Below are 16,112 nucleotides of genomic sequence, written 5' to 3' on the forward strand. Positions count from 1 at the left end.
CAGAGCCGCGTGGGGATACAGCAATACACTACATCTCACTTGAACAGGCGCCACGTGGCTGAGTTCAGCTCTGATGTAACCAGCAATGTCAACAAATCTCCCTGCAGACTTGGGCACTCTGAGAGCGTAAGGGCCATACAAGTGTCCTCCTAAGGCTATCATCTCCAATGTTTCTCAAATACCATCTGTGTCTCCTCTCTTGGGTGAGAAAAGCTTTTTCATCTAGCCATTAAAAGCTGCCTGGCAATGGCAAGTGGGACTCATATCCCTGGATCTGGCAAGGCAGACTTTCTGAAATGATTCCCAGCTGCTGGATCTTTCCAAAAAGTGAACAATAGCAGCAGACAATGCTAAAAGTAGACGCAGGAAACCATTAGTTCTGAGCTGGCTGCTACCGCAGGTGTCAGCAGCGATACTGTACTAGAAAGCACAGTGCATACACAGGAATCCCGATCCACTGCCCTCCCTGCGGTTTTAATGCTGGAGGCAATGCAGAGCAGACAATCCTGAGAGCAAAACAGCAAAGAAATGCTCTGAGGAAGCTGGACTGTCAGCTTCGGACACCCCGAATCCCGTGTGGCAGAGCAGAGCTCTCCGGAGCGGCACAGCCAGCCGTTCAGAAACACACGCCAGGCTCAGACCTCAACTCACCACCTTGCACAACTCTGGGCCAACCACTCAAGCCTGGCACCAAAATTTTAAAAAAGTAACTCATGATATTGGGTGTCTTAACATGCTTTTTAAGACCGACTTGACACACCTTGGAGGATGTAACTTCAGCATCTGCTGAAGATGAGGCTCCTTTCTGGTATGTCAAGCAGGGCATAACAGGAGCATTAGCCAACCCTTACAAACACAGCAAGGATGGGAGAAAAGCAGCAGCTGCCTGATCTCCCCTGAAAAAGATGTCAAACAGGAGCAAGGAACCTGCCCACAACCTGACGGCTGCTACTGTTGCTACTGCCCAGCAAGAGAGGCCACAGACCTGTGTGGGGGCAAAGCGGGGATCTGGAGTCATCCCCAGAGAAGAGCAGGAAAAGCTCACATGGAAAAGGTGCCTTTTAGCCTGGTGGAGAGTGAACTGCCAGCAGACATTAGTTTGCACGGGTACTTGAGAGGACCTGTGAGTAAAATCTGTGTACCCCAGGGACCATCTCTGTAAGGTGAGATGCTTCAGGAGACCCTGATGGGTCAGTGCCAGGGCCGTGGTGCACCCTGTGTGCTCCGGGTGGCCAAACCTGGACGCTCCCACTGCCATAGCTGATGCTGAAGTTTTAGTGGTTAGGTCTGAATTCCTGAGAGAGGGAAGAGCTGTTTAATTAGTGCCTCTGCTACATTCTTGCTGACATTGCATGGCAGCAACTGTCCTCTCACCCCACTCGGGGAATTTTGCATTTTAGTCCCAGCTGGGAAGATGGATTTGAGAAGCACATTTGCCTTTCTGACCCGAGGACATGCCTGCTCTTGCTACAGTGACATTCCTGTGCAGGGGGAGCCTTTGCACACCCAGCCGCAAGCCCAGCTAAAGCCTTCAGATGGCCTTACAAATAAACAAACACATTTCTAGGATCGCTAATGGAAATGCTTTCCCAGTCCCGGCGCATGACGGCAGCATAGCTGCCGCTGCTCTTCATCTTGATCTTGTGCTTACCACCCAGCCATTAGCTGCTCTTTTTTACTGGCAAGTAGAGGAGGATTAAACTCAGAAACAGACTTTACTTCTCAATGAAATCAATATTGGAGTCAAAAGCAGCACTCTGACTTTTTTCCCAATGAACCTTGGTTTCTTATAAATTTATCTAATATCTTTCTCTACAAGGAAGAAGGTTCTGCTCATGTATTCTGTATATAAACATCACTGCAAGTTCCTCCATTCCTGATGTTCATAAAAACAGATTCTGAACAAGGAACAGGAGTTAAGAGGAAATTTTTGCAATGAATAAATTAAAGGAAACTAAGGTGTTTGCAATTTTGTTGTAATATTGGCAAACTATTTTAAGACAGAAATAGAAGGGGAAAAAAAGAGTTATTTTAAAGCTATGCTTTTTTTCAGAATTAACGTTTTTTTTTTTTGCAGAGGCTTACAGACCTTGAAAAGGAAAGGAAGCAATTTTTGGCTCAGCTAAAACAAAATCATTTGCAATTCACATCACTCCACCCATCCGAGGCTGACTCCCAGTTTCACATGCTTTCGAATTGCTCAGCATTTCACTGAATTAAACCCTCATCCACCACATGAAGTTTTCAAAGCATCAGAGTGGTGGGAAGCTGGGCCCCATTTTCAGAGGTTCAGGGCGCACTGACTTTGCTGTGCCTGCTGACGGTAACTCAGTGTATAGCCAAGGTAATGCTTTCAGGGAGTGCGAGAGCCACTGTGTTCCCACTGCAGAAATGCTCTGGGGATAACCAGGATGGCCGTAAGTCCTGAATGCATTATGTGTACTGAACATGCCTGGATGAGCTGCAGGTCCACGTGGACACACACAGTCCATGTGGACTCCAGCATGCGGGCGGAGAGCCTGATGCTCAGGAAATCCCCGGGAGGAATACGACAGCTTTCCGCAAGTGCAACACCCACGCGACACTTACCCCTGCAGCTTCACCCACAGAGACTTCTGGTGCATGCCAAGTTAGCAGTAGCCTTTGAAAACATCGTCTTGAATGTCCCAAGGGTCCATGGAGGAACTGTACCCTCTGCAGAGCGTCCCTTGTTTTGAAGCCTTTTTTCCCTCCCAAGGTAAGAAAAGCGTGTGCAGTGGCTGAAGAGGATCACAGCATCCTGAATCCTCTTCAAACTGCTGCTTTTAACTACCCAAATAACTCCATCAGGATGTAAATATTTTTCTTTTTGCTTTTGTGGTACTTTACTGTTTGCATCTGGCTCGCCACGGCTCCACGCCTTCCTCTCCAGGACATTTGCCATTTGCTCTCCTTCTAGGGCGGGAGGAGGAATAGAGATTTTTCAGAGGTTTAGGCACATTCCTCTCCTTCCTTCACCAGGCTCTTCCTTTGCCAATTGTTTAGTCTCAGCCTGGGGTTAGAGCTCTGCAAAGTTTTATTGGGATCCAGGTCTGGACCTGTCACAGATTATCAAATAAATCTCCAAGAAGCTAAAAGCTTGCTCTGTAAGTAGCTGTTCCGATGTTGGGCTTACGCTCACAAGCCAAAAACATCTTGCTTTTCTTCCCCTGCACAGCCTCAGAAATCATAACAATTAGGTACTAACAGGAGTTCAAAAGGACTTCAGGGAGCTCCTCGGAGGGTCAGCCCCAGCCACTCAGGCTCTTGTACCACTCCTCATCTCCACCCAGGACATCAGTCTCCATCGCTCCCCGCGGGGGCCAGCTCAGGCCCATGATGTCCTGTGCATCACTCTAGCTTACCTTTACTGAGCAGCATTAGTGATTTCTTCACACCTTCTAGCAAGCCAGGACCTCTCCCCTGGCCAAACCTGACTTCCACCTCTCATACCCGGTGTGGGGATGGAGCCACAGTTGACTCCTCTGCCTGTAAACCTTTCAGGTATTTTCTCACCCCACATCCAAGGACCACCAGGCGGTACGTGTCTGACGGAGGCAAGCGCCCCAGCTGAGGAGCTCAGTCCCCACTCAGAGGCACAGTATCAGCTGGCTGGTGCGCGGATGCCAGAGCGACTAACTCACCAGGGAGCAAAAGTCTGGCCAACAAAACGCTAACCTTTCCCTGTAGCAACTTGTTTGGCCATTTCTGAGAAGTTCAAAGAAATGACGGGGCATTAGTAACAAAGCCTTCACCTACCTGTTTGAGTAACCCATGTGACGAAGACATGGATCGTCTGATATTACCCGCCCCTCCACTGCTGTCACCAAGTAACATCATGTTCAAAGCAAAATGAGTATGTCATCATTTCAGGGTAATTTTGTACTTAAGCTGTAGTCAGTGAGGTCATCAGTTGTTTCTCAGTTTGCATACAAAGCTGTATTTTTGTCTTTACTTCAAAAAGCAGCAGCATAAAAAAAAAATCAAAGAGAATTAGACACTAATACTGGCAGTATTTCAGTCCTCCATGGGAGCAGAAAGTCAATACGAGCATTGTCTGAAAGGAACGCAAGACTTTATGCAACACAGCACATACTTTATCCTGAGTTTTATTCCTGTAGGTCTTTAATTAAATGTTCACATCAGTTGGACAAACATCATTTCACCAGTCATTAGCTAGAGACAGAAACACATTTATAACTCCTTATTGCACCCTATATATTCAGTTTGATTAGAAGATATTATTGTAAGATCACTGCATGCTTACCCATTGATGCAAGCAGATGTTACTGAGTTCACCTAAGATGCCATGGCAGATGGACACTTCGTTTTTTTAAAAGCAGACATTAATGGAGGGAAAACAGGACTGAAGGGAGAATTCCCTACCTCTACTGAGGTTCATCTGTTTCCTTGGACGTTGCTAAAGTTTCCATGCCGAATTTCATTTCCAGTCCCTGTGATACCGGAGAGCAGGGTTTTGCCTTTGAAACTTACCTTTTGATACCAAATCATGGATATTTTGAAACATTTCTCCTTAGGAAAGGCATCCCACAGGCTTTTCCTATCCTGCCCTGTGAGGCACCGCTTGAAAAACAAAGCTCTACCACAGAGCTTTAACATGAGAATATATTTATTAGTTATAAAATATACAAGTGAACACCTTTGGTTTGGTACAATCCCGTAAAAACAAGAGCAGCTTTTGGTCACAGCGGTGGGCTTTGCCTGGCTGGTGTTGCCCCGGTGCTGCTAATCCCGAGGCGCCGCGGGCTCTGCAGAGATGTGCTCTGAGTGGTTCTGAGAAAAAGCGAATTTTAGCAACTTGTCAGCATTAGCTGGACATTGATATTCTTTCAGCTTCAAGGGAACATAATGCTGTAGAGAAGCAGCTTTCTGATAACCAGCATGATTAAGGACTTTAATCCAGGAGGGTTTGGCTTGTCCTTTATAGCCAAGCATGGCAAAACTCCCTGAAAAACAGACACAAAGAGAGTGACCCTCTGGATGGGCCAGTTCACTTATTAGCAGCACAGCACAGACTCCCTCCATACAGCACGGAAACTTCTTAGCCCTTCTTTTTTCCCTTGGATTAAAATAACAGAACACTTAGGAGAGAAAAACGGTGATGAAAGAGAGAACGAGCCTCACTGAAGCCATAACCTCACTGCATCCCAGATCTGCAGGTATTTCAATAAGCTAAGATAGGTTCCCAGATGTCAGTTAGCAGGAATATTGTTTTACTCTTCATTTTTAAGCATTGGTACTTTTTCATATTTGACTACATGAAAATGGTTAGGCACTTTGAATCCTTCTTTTATTAGTTTACATCAGTTTCTTCCTGTTATGCCTAAACTATTCCCCATGTTGACGCTGCTCTGGTCCTCTGCTGTCACAAAGTACAAAGGCATTATGTATTCTTCGATTTTAATAATAATGTCTTGTGTTTATATTATGCTTTTCATTGCAAAGACTCCCAAGGCTATTTGCAGCTGCTTGGATCAAGACTATTCCCGTAAACACTTCTAATTTAAATAAGGTTTTGCAAAACCAGGCAACAAGACCCTAAATCCTGATCCCGATGGGGTCAAGGGGATCGGGGTTTTTTTTTGCATTATCCCTGGCAGAAGCAATATGCACTTGGCAGAAATGCTCCAGCCTGCCCTGAAACGCAGCCCCCCCCAGCGTGGACCAGTCCTGTGTGCAATCACTTTTGGAGCTGTGAAGTCAAATAGTGTGCATACCTGAATCAGCAGGAGAAAGCCCATGAAGCAGAACATAATTACCCAGACTGGAAATCAGGGCAGACACGTGGGTGAACACCTTGCCCAAGCAAAACAGGGGTGGCACGTGATCGGCCAGCAGCGGCTTAGTCCCACTGCCAGACACCAGCATCCCACCAAAGTGGCAGGGCAAGGAGATGGCCACCAAGCAGTGTGTCCCCAGGGCTTTGGTGGCCCCGCTCGCTGCTTTTTGTGCCCCAGGAGCAGTTGGGGCTGGAGGCTGAACCAAGCTCCCAAAACGACCTGGAAGTGCTGCGCCCAAGCAAGCAGCACAGGTGGTTCAGGGAACAAAGTTTGACAAAACAAACAAAAAAGATTGCTTTTTAATAAAAAAATTCCTTTCAAAAGTATTCAGGGCTTTGATGAAAGAATGAAACAATGAAGTTTCAGGACAAAAACAAAGAAGAAAACCTCAAACTTTTGCTTTTAAAAGGATGAAAGAAAAAACAGCTTCCTGGGAATCAAACAGGCACCAAAGTGAAATCACTGTCTCTGCTGTAAAGAGACTGCTGTCCTCCCCTGGACTGGTCACAGCAATGAGCATTGAAACTGGAGCCAGAAATTGATATAAATTTCAGTACAGCAGTAGGGGAAAAAAATCCCCAAACGCCCAAGAAAAAAAAGAAGCTGGAAATAGAGCCAATTCTCCACCTGATCTCTGCTTGAGAGACTGCAAATGAAATCTGAATCAAGCTGGCTGGTTGTTTTCTTGATTTCCTTATCACTCAAATTATTCATCCAAACCGGGACTCAAGAGCCCCCCGTTTTCCAGTAGGAAACCCAGCATGGATTTCCTGGACCAATGATACCAATGGGTTTCTTGCAGCAATCCAAGGTAAAACTGTAATAAGAACTTTCCAAAACTGGTGATTTCACCATCATTCCATCCAAAAAAATAAATAGCTCCTATTTCAGGCTATTTTCTTTTTCATCAGCCTTTCAGTTTGTGATCGTTTTTCCTTGCAAAGCAGTTGAATTTTAGAGATGGAATCTTTATCAAATGTTTCTTTTTTTTTTTTTTGTTAGAAAAACAAGCTCCCTTTAGGATGAAAAATTTGCAGCATGCAGCTTCTCACTGGTGAAGTAGGGTCAAAGCCCCAAAATAACTCTCCTACTTCTCACCATCCCTAAGAAGAGGTTTTTACTAGGTTACACTGGCATACTGTGGTAGGAAATATATTGATAAGCACTATATAAGTATGTGTACATTTTTGGTAGGGAAACGCACCAGTAATTCTTAAGCAAAAGAAACACGGTAGAATAAATACACTTACCTTCCTTGTGGAAGACAATAGGCTTTGCTGAACCTAACCTGGTAAAAACAGACATTTCAGAGCTCCCCACCACGTCTGCAATATCTCTAGAGCACACGAGAACAAGTGATCTGAAAAGAAGGACAGTAATTACCGCATGATTGCAAAATATTACTTCATTAAGAATCTGCAAGACCTTTAAGCTCCAATTCAGAGAAGTACTTAAGAGCTTGCTTAACTTTAAGAACATGCTTAAATCCCTTTGATTTCAATCACACGTAAGCTTTCCTAAGTTTAAGCCTCTGTTTAAATGTTCCTAAATTAAACCTGTGCTTCACATGGAATCAAAACAAGGAGAAATGACTGTTTGCGAGTGCATCCCTTATGGGAGAGGGACACAGCCACAGAAGAAATCTGGTTGCTCTGCAGTGCTGAGACTCTGAAACCATCTATATCCTGGGTCTGATTTTCAATCAGGCTTCAGTCTGGCTTTGGTCCTCACAGATGTGCTTTCAGCCCCCAGTGAATTGTACCTGCAATGAATTGCAGGCACAACTGGTTGCATTCAGCTGAATGCCTGGACTTGCAAAATACACATCCTACCAGAAAATCAAACCGAATATACAGGCATCATATGGATATATGTCACTTTATGCAGGTTTCATACATGTACATACTCATGTGCATAAATACAGATGTAATAACTCAGGAGTGTTCAAATCTTTGGTCATGAACTGCTCAGAAATGTCTTGGACTAAGTCTGTTTTCTGGTTATTTGACCTGCTTCTGCCAGCAGCCAAGAATTTATCTATAAATCTCTGTTGTTCCATGTTTATGTGGCGACACATAAAACCACAAGGAATGTGGGGCAGACACAAACAGAGATGATCCAGACCATTGCCAGGACACATGCAAGGTAACAGAGCCCGCAGGCAGGCAGGCCTATTCATTGGCTCACCCAGGAAAAGTCCTATTGGAAAATCTGGCACACCTATGATTTTCATCTGTCACAAGAAGCAAAAACAATCAGTAAGAGTAAACAGAAACGAACTCATTTCAGAAATGGAAAACTGAATCATCGGCTGCCAGGAAGTTGCCAGACACTGGGATAGGTGTGCAGGATTGCAAATGTCATTGCAAGGACCTTATCTACTCCATGCTGGAAAATGAACGGTTAATTTAGAAAGAATTGCCAGTTTTCCAGAAAATCTGTCTCTGTCTGCTCTAATCTGTGCAATCCTGGGAGAGAGACGCTGCTTCTCTTATTATCTGGGTGATATTTGGGATTTGTACATATTTAATCTGTGCCAGATTTCTTCGGAGCACAGGTTTGATTATGAAAGTAGGTCATTTTCCTTTCTTTGTCTATCAGTCAGCCATGGGTTGCTACATGAACTGGGCTCTCAGCAGTTTGCTTACCTCTCTTTTATAAATGTTTGAACGTAATCAGTTATTGTACTGGCAGCGTTTTCACCAGTAACTGCGTCAAAGTGCTGCCTACTCACGACTGCTCCTGAACATGCATCTAGCACCACAAAGAATATCCCACGGCTATTGAACAGGAAAACCTTATCATTTATCTGCAAGAAAAAACAGAGGCAGGTTTTATGGAGGCAGGAGCTTCAGACTCTGATCCTGCTTTTCCACAGGGGAGTTACAAGCAAGGAAAATATCAAGGGTGTACACGCTATAATTTTAAATGTATAATTAGTACAGATGAAGTGACATCACTGATAGATGGTCAGCAGCAGGAAGAAGCAAAACCCTTAGTTCTCAATGGGGTACAAAAACATGAGAAATGAGGTCATCGGCATCTTTTGTGTATTAGGAAAATACATTTGGGAAGCCGAGAATCCTGGGAGTAAAATGCTTAGTTCAGTCTTAATACAGTTTCTTTCCATGTGGGGGAAATTACTGTCACTTGGCAAAGCAGATTTGACCACGGAGCAAGGGAGAGGTGCTGAGACAGCAGATGGGCGAATAGAGGCGACACGTGGACTTCTTTTGTTTTCCCTAGAAATGTAAATATCCAAACCAAAATATTCCTTCTTAGTAGGGCTGCCCCAGTGCTTCAAAGAAGTTACAGCACATGTGGCTCCTACTCTTCTCCTTTTCTACAGCAAGGGCTCCTTCCCCAGGTTACACCTCTCAGGTTGTGCCATGATATTTGGTTTTAGAAAGGCAAAGGCTCTCCGAGGTGCCTGGCACTGGTGCATCTCCCCAGCATCCCAGGGGCAGCCCAGTCTGGGAGGACACAACCTCCACCAAGGATGGCAACAGCGTACTGAGGTCAGGCTGTCAGAAAGCTGAGCCCAGGATACACAACACGACACTGTAATCCACACAGTCGTCCAAAGCCCGCAGGCACCAGGGAGCTCAGATACATCCCATCAATCTGAGCCATGTGAATGCCTCCAGGGAATATAGGGCCAGACTGAATGAGGGAGCCAAGTGTTAAAAAGTGGCTTCTGCAAGATGTCGGAGGATGCTGAATGCAATAGGGGGTCAAGGGTAAGGGAAACATCAATGTCTGGGCCATGAGTGGGCAGAGGGGAGTGAGGAGGAGCAGAGACAGACTAAAGCTTTTGCCCAGTGCTGGCTGTCGCACACTCCTTAGCCTGGGAAGTGTGTCAAAGTCTGGATGCACAAGGAGCAGAGAGCAACCACCACTGCAAATCAACCTAAACATGAGCTGCTGGCAAAAGAAAGAGCCCTGCTGTGTATCTCCCCATGTCCGCATGCTGCAGACCCACCAAGGAGCCAGCACAAGGGCTCACACAGCCCCGCGGGAGCTGGAGCAGGGCACCACTGCACCCAGTTCCCTCACTCCTTGGGGCAGCTTGGATTATAAATTTAGAAGATTTCTGACCTTTGCATTTCATTCAGCAAAACAAGAACAAAACGTGTGTCTCGGTAGTGGGGGCTCCTCTGCTTCACTTATTTCCAAATTTCCTGCAACTTTTAAGATTCAGGGTAAGAATCCTCCTTTAGACATTAATCTTTATCATTTGCCTAGCCCAGCCTTGTACTTCAGCTAGGAGTACATGTGTCTGAAATAAAACATCCTTTGAAAAATGACAGTTTGCATTAAAGCTTTGGAAAAGGCCAAGAAGCTTTGAGGATACCCCTGGTTTTCCAAACCTCGCTGACTACGCCCGTCTGTGCTGCACACACGCAGGTCTCTGCACTTCACCGCAGGTGAGGATGCTGCCCCCATAACACCTGCTTGCTAATGGTTTTGAATAAATTTTTGATGATGCAGCATGTGCATGTGGCAAGAAATCTTGGCTGCTGAGACTCCTTAAGGATGCTGTACCAGCTTTGCTTGGCAATTGTTAGCATTAATTATAATTCAGCAGCACACAGGCATGTAAGCCTGGACAATGTCCTTGCAAGCATGATCTCAGTCACCCTTCACCATCTAGACAGACATATAAGGCATGTGCAGGGACAACCTGACCGCTCCAAGCCCCTTCAGTAGTGAAATAGTTATTTTTATCATTTACTGCAATGCCAGCAGAGAAAATCAGAAAAACAAAAGTGTTTTTGCCCCTACATCTTTTGTAACCAATGACTTCTGGTGTCCTTTTTCCCCCCCTTCCTCTACATTAGAGTGTTGGTGTTAATTCTTCTCCTGAGGTGGTAAAAGGCCTTTTTTTTCCCTAAGGGCTCAAATCCTCATCTGAATAGAATACAAACTCCCAGTGACTTTAATGGAGCTAATTGTAGGGGAGAACAATGCACTTGCCTCTTCCAGGGGAAATTCCCCTTTCCTTCCACCAAGGCTCAGCAAGATTTTGCAGTAACTTTCCTTGGAGATAAGGCTTCCCTTGTTTAATCACCATTTCAAATGTGATAAAACACAACATACCTTAATGAACGCGGATGTCAAGTGGTTTTGTATGTCCACCCTGCTGAGAGACTGGATCTGGATCCTTATATACTTGACCGAGGGTGTGCTAGTGATAGCAAGCTGCAATTACACCAGAGACAGAAACTTAAAAACTGGCTTGCTAACTGGTTTTCATCAACAAAATGACACCAGCTGTCAATGCTCATGTATATGATTGCAAAACTTTAAGAATTCTTTTTTCAAACTGTGATCCTCGTTCACAAGTAAGTGCTCATTTATCACAGGATTGTGGCAATGCTGGCTGGAAGGGACCTCTGATGGTCACTCTGCCACTAAGCAAGTTTAAAAGTTCATTATGCATTTCATATATTTTGCCTGGCTATAAACTCAAGTGCAGATTTGTATGAGCCTGAAACAATTCTACAGGATTTAGAGTGGCGTAAATTTACAGTAAATGAGAAGAGAACCTGGCTCTAATTTTCCAGTTATTCCTATTAACCAGAATTACTTCCCAGTTTGAAATTCAGCAACAACGTCGTACTTTGGAATTCAAAGCTAATCCAATCTAAGCCCCCTCAAGAGTCCTTTTTTTCTTGTTTAAAAGAAAGAAATGAGGGAAAAAAGGTGCCATGAATGTGCATTCACATGCTTCCAGATGGGCAATTTCTTTGAGGCTATCTTTGAAGCATAGTACAAAAAGCTGCAGAAATTCAGAGCAAAACCCTTTCTTCTACACAGGTTACATGATGTTGGGCAGATTCACAAGTGGGAATTCCCTACAGCTTTTCCTTATACGCTGTGAAAACGAATTGCCCTCATGTGGATGCACATACACTGCATAACCTCAGATGCTGTTTCATGCGGCGGGTACCTGCGGGGCCCCACACGCCCTGCACGGCCCAGCCGGGTGCTGGGACACGGGGTGCTGGGCAGCTGCTGGCCTCTCTGGGAAGGGGTTTGGGTCACAGCTCCAGGAGTCCCCTGGGGACATATGCGCCGTGATTTTAACACGTTCGCAGCCTTGCTGAGAGCAGTAACTGTGTCCTCTCCGAGCTTCATGGGCTTGCAGGTGAACAAATAGGTACCTACAAATGAGAGCAAACGGAGGGATCAGAGCCACCGTGAGCTTAGAGGAAAAGCTGAGTAGAGGCAGGGTCTGCACTTGCTAAATTGCATTATCCCTCCCATTTCCCAACATCACAAACCTGCTCTGTCTTAGATTGGTGTAATACCGCACAGCCATTGCAAAATGGGTCCTGCAAGGATGCAGGTCAAGCTCCCCTCTCATCCTGGCATGACGAGACCTGCAGCGCTTGCAGCCCATACGCCCAAGCCAGCTGCCTTCACCAGGCAAGCATCGTGTGGGGCAGGCACCCCACGCTGCCCCCAGGCATCCCACCAGAGAAAGAGCAGCAGTGGTCCTCAGCTGTTGTGCAGAAGAAGACAGGCTTGCCTGGAAATAGCATCTCCCCTTCGGCTGTGTTGCACAGTCCTGGCCCGCAGGCTGAGTTTAGCCTTAGGCATGCATGACGAAAGCTCGAAGGCAGCCAGGTTTCTGGCCTCTGGAGTTCATTTTTTTTTTTCTAGTTGTTCTAAGTGTGTTTTCAGTTGTGTCCATTCTGCAATTCAGGCTGAGGAAATTATATAAACAGCTCAGTTCAGCTCCAGGATCAAAAAGATACATGAGCTTTAAAAGGGTTTTTCTTTCTATTTCTTTTAAAACTAAATATTTGTTTCTATTTGTCTGGAAGAAGGAATGAGTAAGCTTGGGTCCTTTCCAAGGGTCCAGCATGTGGGGTTAAAAAAAGAAGGGGAAACATCCCACTCATTATGAAATAAAGTCTAAAAAACAACAACAGGAAAAGAAAAAAGCCAATCCCCTCACTTCTGTACTCTGAAAGGGTAAAAAAAAATCACTGCTGAATTAAAGAGAAAACCAAAAGGCTGATACTGTCAGAATTCAGTTAGGTTAGACCCATCAATCTGCATGTACCAGGTCCAGATGGCTGCTGGCAGCTAATGGCTCTTCCCCCACAGACCCTCATGTGTAACCATTTTCCCCGCTACTCAGTAGTAAACAACCTGTTTACAGAATTTGGGCAACTTTCCCTCACCACCCCCCAGAAAAAAAAAAAGAAAAGAAAAGGAAGATTAATTAGCAATTGTTGTTTCACACAGCAAGGAGCCTGGTTAACAGGGACAGCATTCCGGGATTCGATTGCTCATGTGTTATGGCTGAATGAATAAATATATCCCATCTCATTTTCAAATCTGGCAGTTGTGGATTGATTTCTGAAGTAGCTACTTAGTCAGGTGAAGCGTCATGGGACCCATGGTTAGACCACAAAACACTTTTTTCCTCCCTAACTATTTTAGCTGACTGAGAAACACGGTTTCGTAATATGTTTTTTTAACCAAAGGTGTCTTAGAGTCTTATAAAGATCGTGCAAGATCTCTAGGACTCTTTTCATGCCTTCAAAATAAGAGATGTACTGTGGTGCTCTCCTTTTTTCACAAAATCTGATTTTGAGAGTGTGATGATTTTAGAAATCTCTCTTCATGGGAATATGAAGCAGTTGAAACTTCCCAGACTATCTCAGTGCTGGAGTTGCAGCACTCACGAGAGGGCTCCTTTTCATGGCCATTTGGGGTCCAGTGGATTTTAACAAATATTTACAGCGCACTCACACCTGCAGCAATCTCAGCAGCAGGGATGCCTCAAAGGAGCTAAGTCCAGGCAAGAAATCAGCCATTTTCTTAACAGCAATGCAAATCGCTGCTCAGTGATACAGAAATAGACCTAACCCAGGTACTCCAGCCTGTAAATCCATTTTGACCTGAAATCAGTGAAAAGACCACGCAAGACGGATGGGCCTGAAGTTTAACTATGAGGAAGGGAAAGGAGGTGCTGGGCCTGGTAAGAGAAAGACCCCGAGGGTTTGCTGCCCATTCAGGGGCAATGCAGGGCTCACCCCGATGCTCTGTCAAAGTAGAAGAGCTGCTCGCCGGTCCTGTTGAGAGCGCTGGCCCGGGAAGGAGCGGCGAGGTAGTGCTTTACGCTGTGCACCGTCCCTGTCCGTCGCTGGTAGATATCTGCCACCACCTGAAAAATGGCTTCCCTGGGATAGCAGAGGGCAACGTGCAGCCAGTCTCCTCTGTCGGCAAAAAGGGGAGGCGGGGGAAAGAGAGAAAATGCACTTAAGGGCTTGAGCACAGGAGAGATGGTCTGCAGCCAAGAGTACAGTCTTCAGGGGAAAACAAAGAAATGTCCTTTGAGGTTCTCTTCCTCCTTTAAAAAGGCACAACAAATCCTCAAAGCCAAAGAAAATCAGATTTTTTTTGCTTTGTCTGGAAACAACGGCTGCTTATTACAAAGGTCTGATCCAGGGACCCCGGCTGACCTCAGAGGACTTTGTGTCAGGTGCCAGGATGGCTTAAAACCAGAGATTTTCTCTTCCTTGCCCCATAAGGCTGTGGTACAACCAGTCACATACCCACTCACGTCTCCTGAGGCAGCCAGGGCTTGTTTTAGTTCATCCGGAGCTGCTGCAGGAGAGGGAACCGGCATCCAGCAGACGTTTCACCAGGGGCACAGATTCAGGAATTAGAAAGTAATCTCTGACTTGAACCAGAGCCATGGTCTAAAGAGACCTGCTTCCTCCACTTTACAGCAAGGTTTATTATTATGGTTTCCATTAAAATCTCCCTCTCCCTTGCTTTTTCTTCAACGCCAGTGTAGAATAACTAAGGGTAAAGTTAAATCATCTTTTAACTCTTGTGTATCACAATTTCAGCATGCACATTCACAAAAAATTGCCCCCATAGCTTTCCTTTATCCTGTAATTTGCATCACCACCCTCGTGGAGAAAAAAACTGGCTCCAGACTAGAAACCTTTGTTACACGACTCAGAGCCAAAAGACGCAGCTACGGTGCACTTCGGATACTGATGGGAAGGATCTTCCACAAAACCCGACACCCTTTCCTGTCTGCAGGATGCACTTGTACAGTACAAAGCAGAAAGCCACCAGAAGTTTACACTTGAAAAGAAAAACCAAATACCAAGATAATTAGCTTAATTATTTTTTTCTTTCCACCCTCTGAAGTGGCTCAGTGTACCACACCAAAGTGTCTGAACCAACCAACACCATGGTTAGCTTTCCTTATAATACCAAAACCATCCAGGCTTTAAATGGATTATTTTAATCACCTGGCTTCCTGGTTAAAATGTGAGAATATAAATTTGGCTTAGAGAAAGACAAATACCACGTTCATCGGCTGTCTTTCTGGCCCCTACAAAGCTGAGGAAGACAAAGTTTATCCAAAGGCTCCCCTGAAATGTCCTGCCATCCATCCCTGCCTGCAGAGCGATAAATGGGGGGAAACCACTTTGATTTGGAGAAATCTGGGAATCTGCATGCCCAGACCTCTACTTTGCATTACATGTGGAGAGCACAAAAGCAAAGCTATTTCAGCCTTTTTCTGGTTTTCTCATTAAAACAAAACAAAACTATCTACAGGATGGAAGAGGGGACAGGCTGTTCTAGAATAATAAATCAAAGCCGCACAAAGACCCATCAGCTTAAGCCAGATACTGCCCTCTAGATTTTAACCAACTCCAGCTGTGTCATAACACAGGACAGCTAGAAAACAGATATATTTTCAGATGATTTGGCCTCCGACTAGAGGAAATGAAAGAAATGCACCAGAGCCATGTTTGTGGAATATTTTTAGGATGGAGTCCCAAGACATTTGGCTGTTTCATAAGGGTGATTTGCATTGCGTTAGCACATTTCATCCCCTCAAGACACCATCAAAAAAAGGGCTTGTCATCTCCCTCAGATGCTGGGAACCAGCTTTGGTGCTGTGCTACACTGACTGCCACCTCCCTGGGGAACAAGAAAGGCACTAGAAAAGGCAATTGGAGGGTGAAAGGGAAAAAAAAAGTGTGAAAAAACCCACAGCTGTGACCATCTTGAGTTGCTGGAGCATTTGGGAATACGAGTGCTAGAGCCTAGTGTGCACGTGAGCAGGCTGAGTGAAACACTGAAATACATTACATCAAGATTGAAGGAATCAAGGGAAAAGCACCTACTTTGGAGTCTGTGGAGGAAGAGATGGAAATAAGTGCATTCCCACAACAAAGGGCTTGGGAGGAGATGTGAGAAGGGAAGGCATTAGAAGTTATCCTTTATGTAAATACAGGAAAGAAT

The 16,112-nt window shown here is 45.2% G+C and overlaps 2 protein-coding genes across 6 annotated transcripts in view; both read right to left on the reverse strand.

Annotated features, from left to right (window-relative positions):
- Positions 1 to 16,112, reverse strand: part of CEMIP (cell migration inducing hyaluronidase 1) — a 115,248-nt gene that overhangs the window by 59,733 nt on the left and 39,403 nt on the right. The window lies entirely within an intron of this gene.
- The window catches only part of LOC104017244 (cell surface hyaluronidase CEMIP2-like), a 58,607-nt gene continuing 46,646 nt past the window's right edge, over positions 4,152 to 16,112 (reverse strand). Inside the window, exons 20-25 of one of the 4 annotated variants that reach the window (XM_087743677.1) lie at positions 13,874 to 14,056; positions 11,773 to 11,986; positions 10,920 to 11,021; positions 8,468 to 8,628; positions 7,070 to 7,179; positions 4,152 to 4,985 (exon numbers count right to left, since the gene is read on the reverse strand). In XM_087743677.1, the coding sequence (XP_087599803.1) occupies positions 4,765 to 4,985; positions 7,070 to 7,179; positions 8,468 to 8,628; positions 10,920 to 11,021; positions 11,773 to 11,986; positions 13,874 to 14,056 (991 nt within the window). In that variant the 3' untranslated portion in view covers positions 4,152 to 4,764. Of the gene's footprint in view, positions 4,986 to 7,069; positions 7,180 to 8,467; positions 8,629 to 9,917; positions 10,007 to 10,919; positions 11,022 to 11,772; positions 11,987 to 12,380; positions 12,533 to 13,873; positions 14,057 to 16,112 lie in introns of those variants that run through there. The other 3 variants (XM_087743678.1, XR_015701298.1, XM_087743679.1) reach the window with 3 other exon arrangements.

Source organism: Nipponia nippon, unplaced genomic scaffold, assembly GCF_047370975.1.
Source record: "Nipponia nippon isolate SJK-2023a ecotype South Korea unplaced genomic scaffold, ASM4737097v1 scaffold_9, whole genome shotgun sequence".
Taxonomy (NCBI): Eukaryota; Metazoa; Chordata; class Aves; order Pelecaniformes; family Threskiornithidae; genus Nipponia; species Nipponia nippon.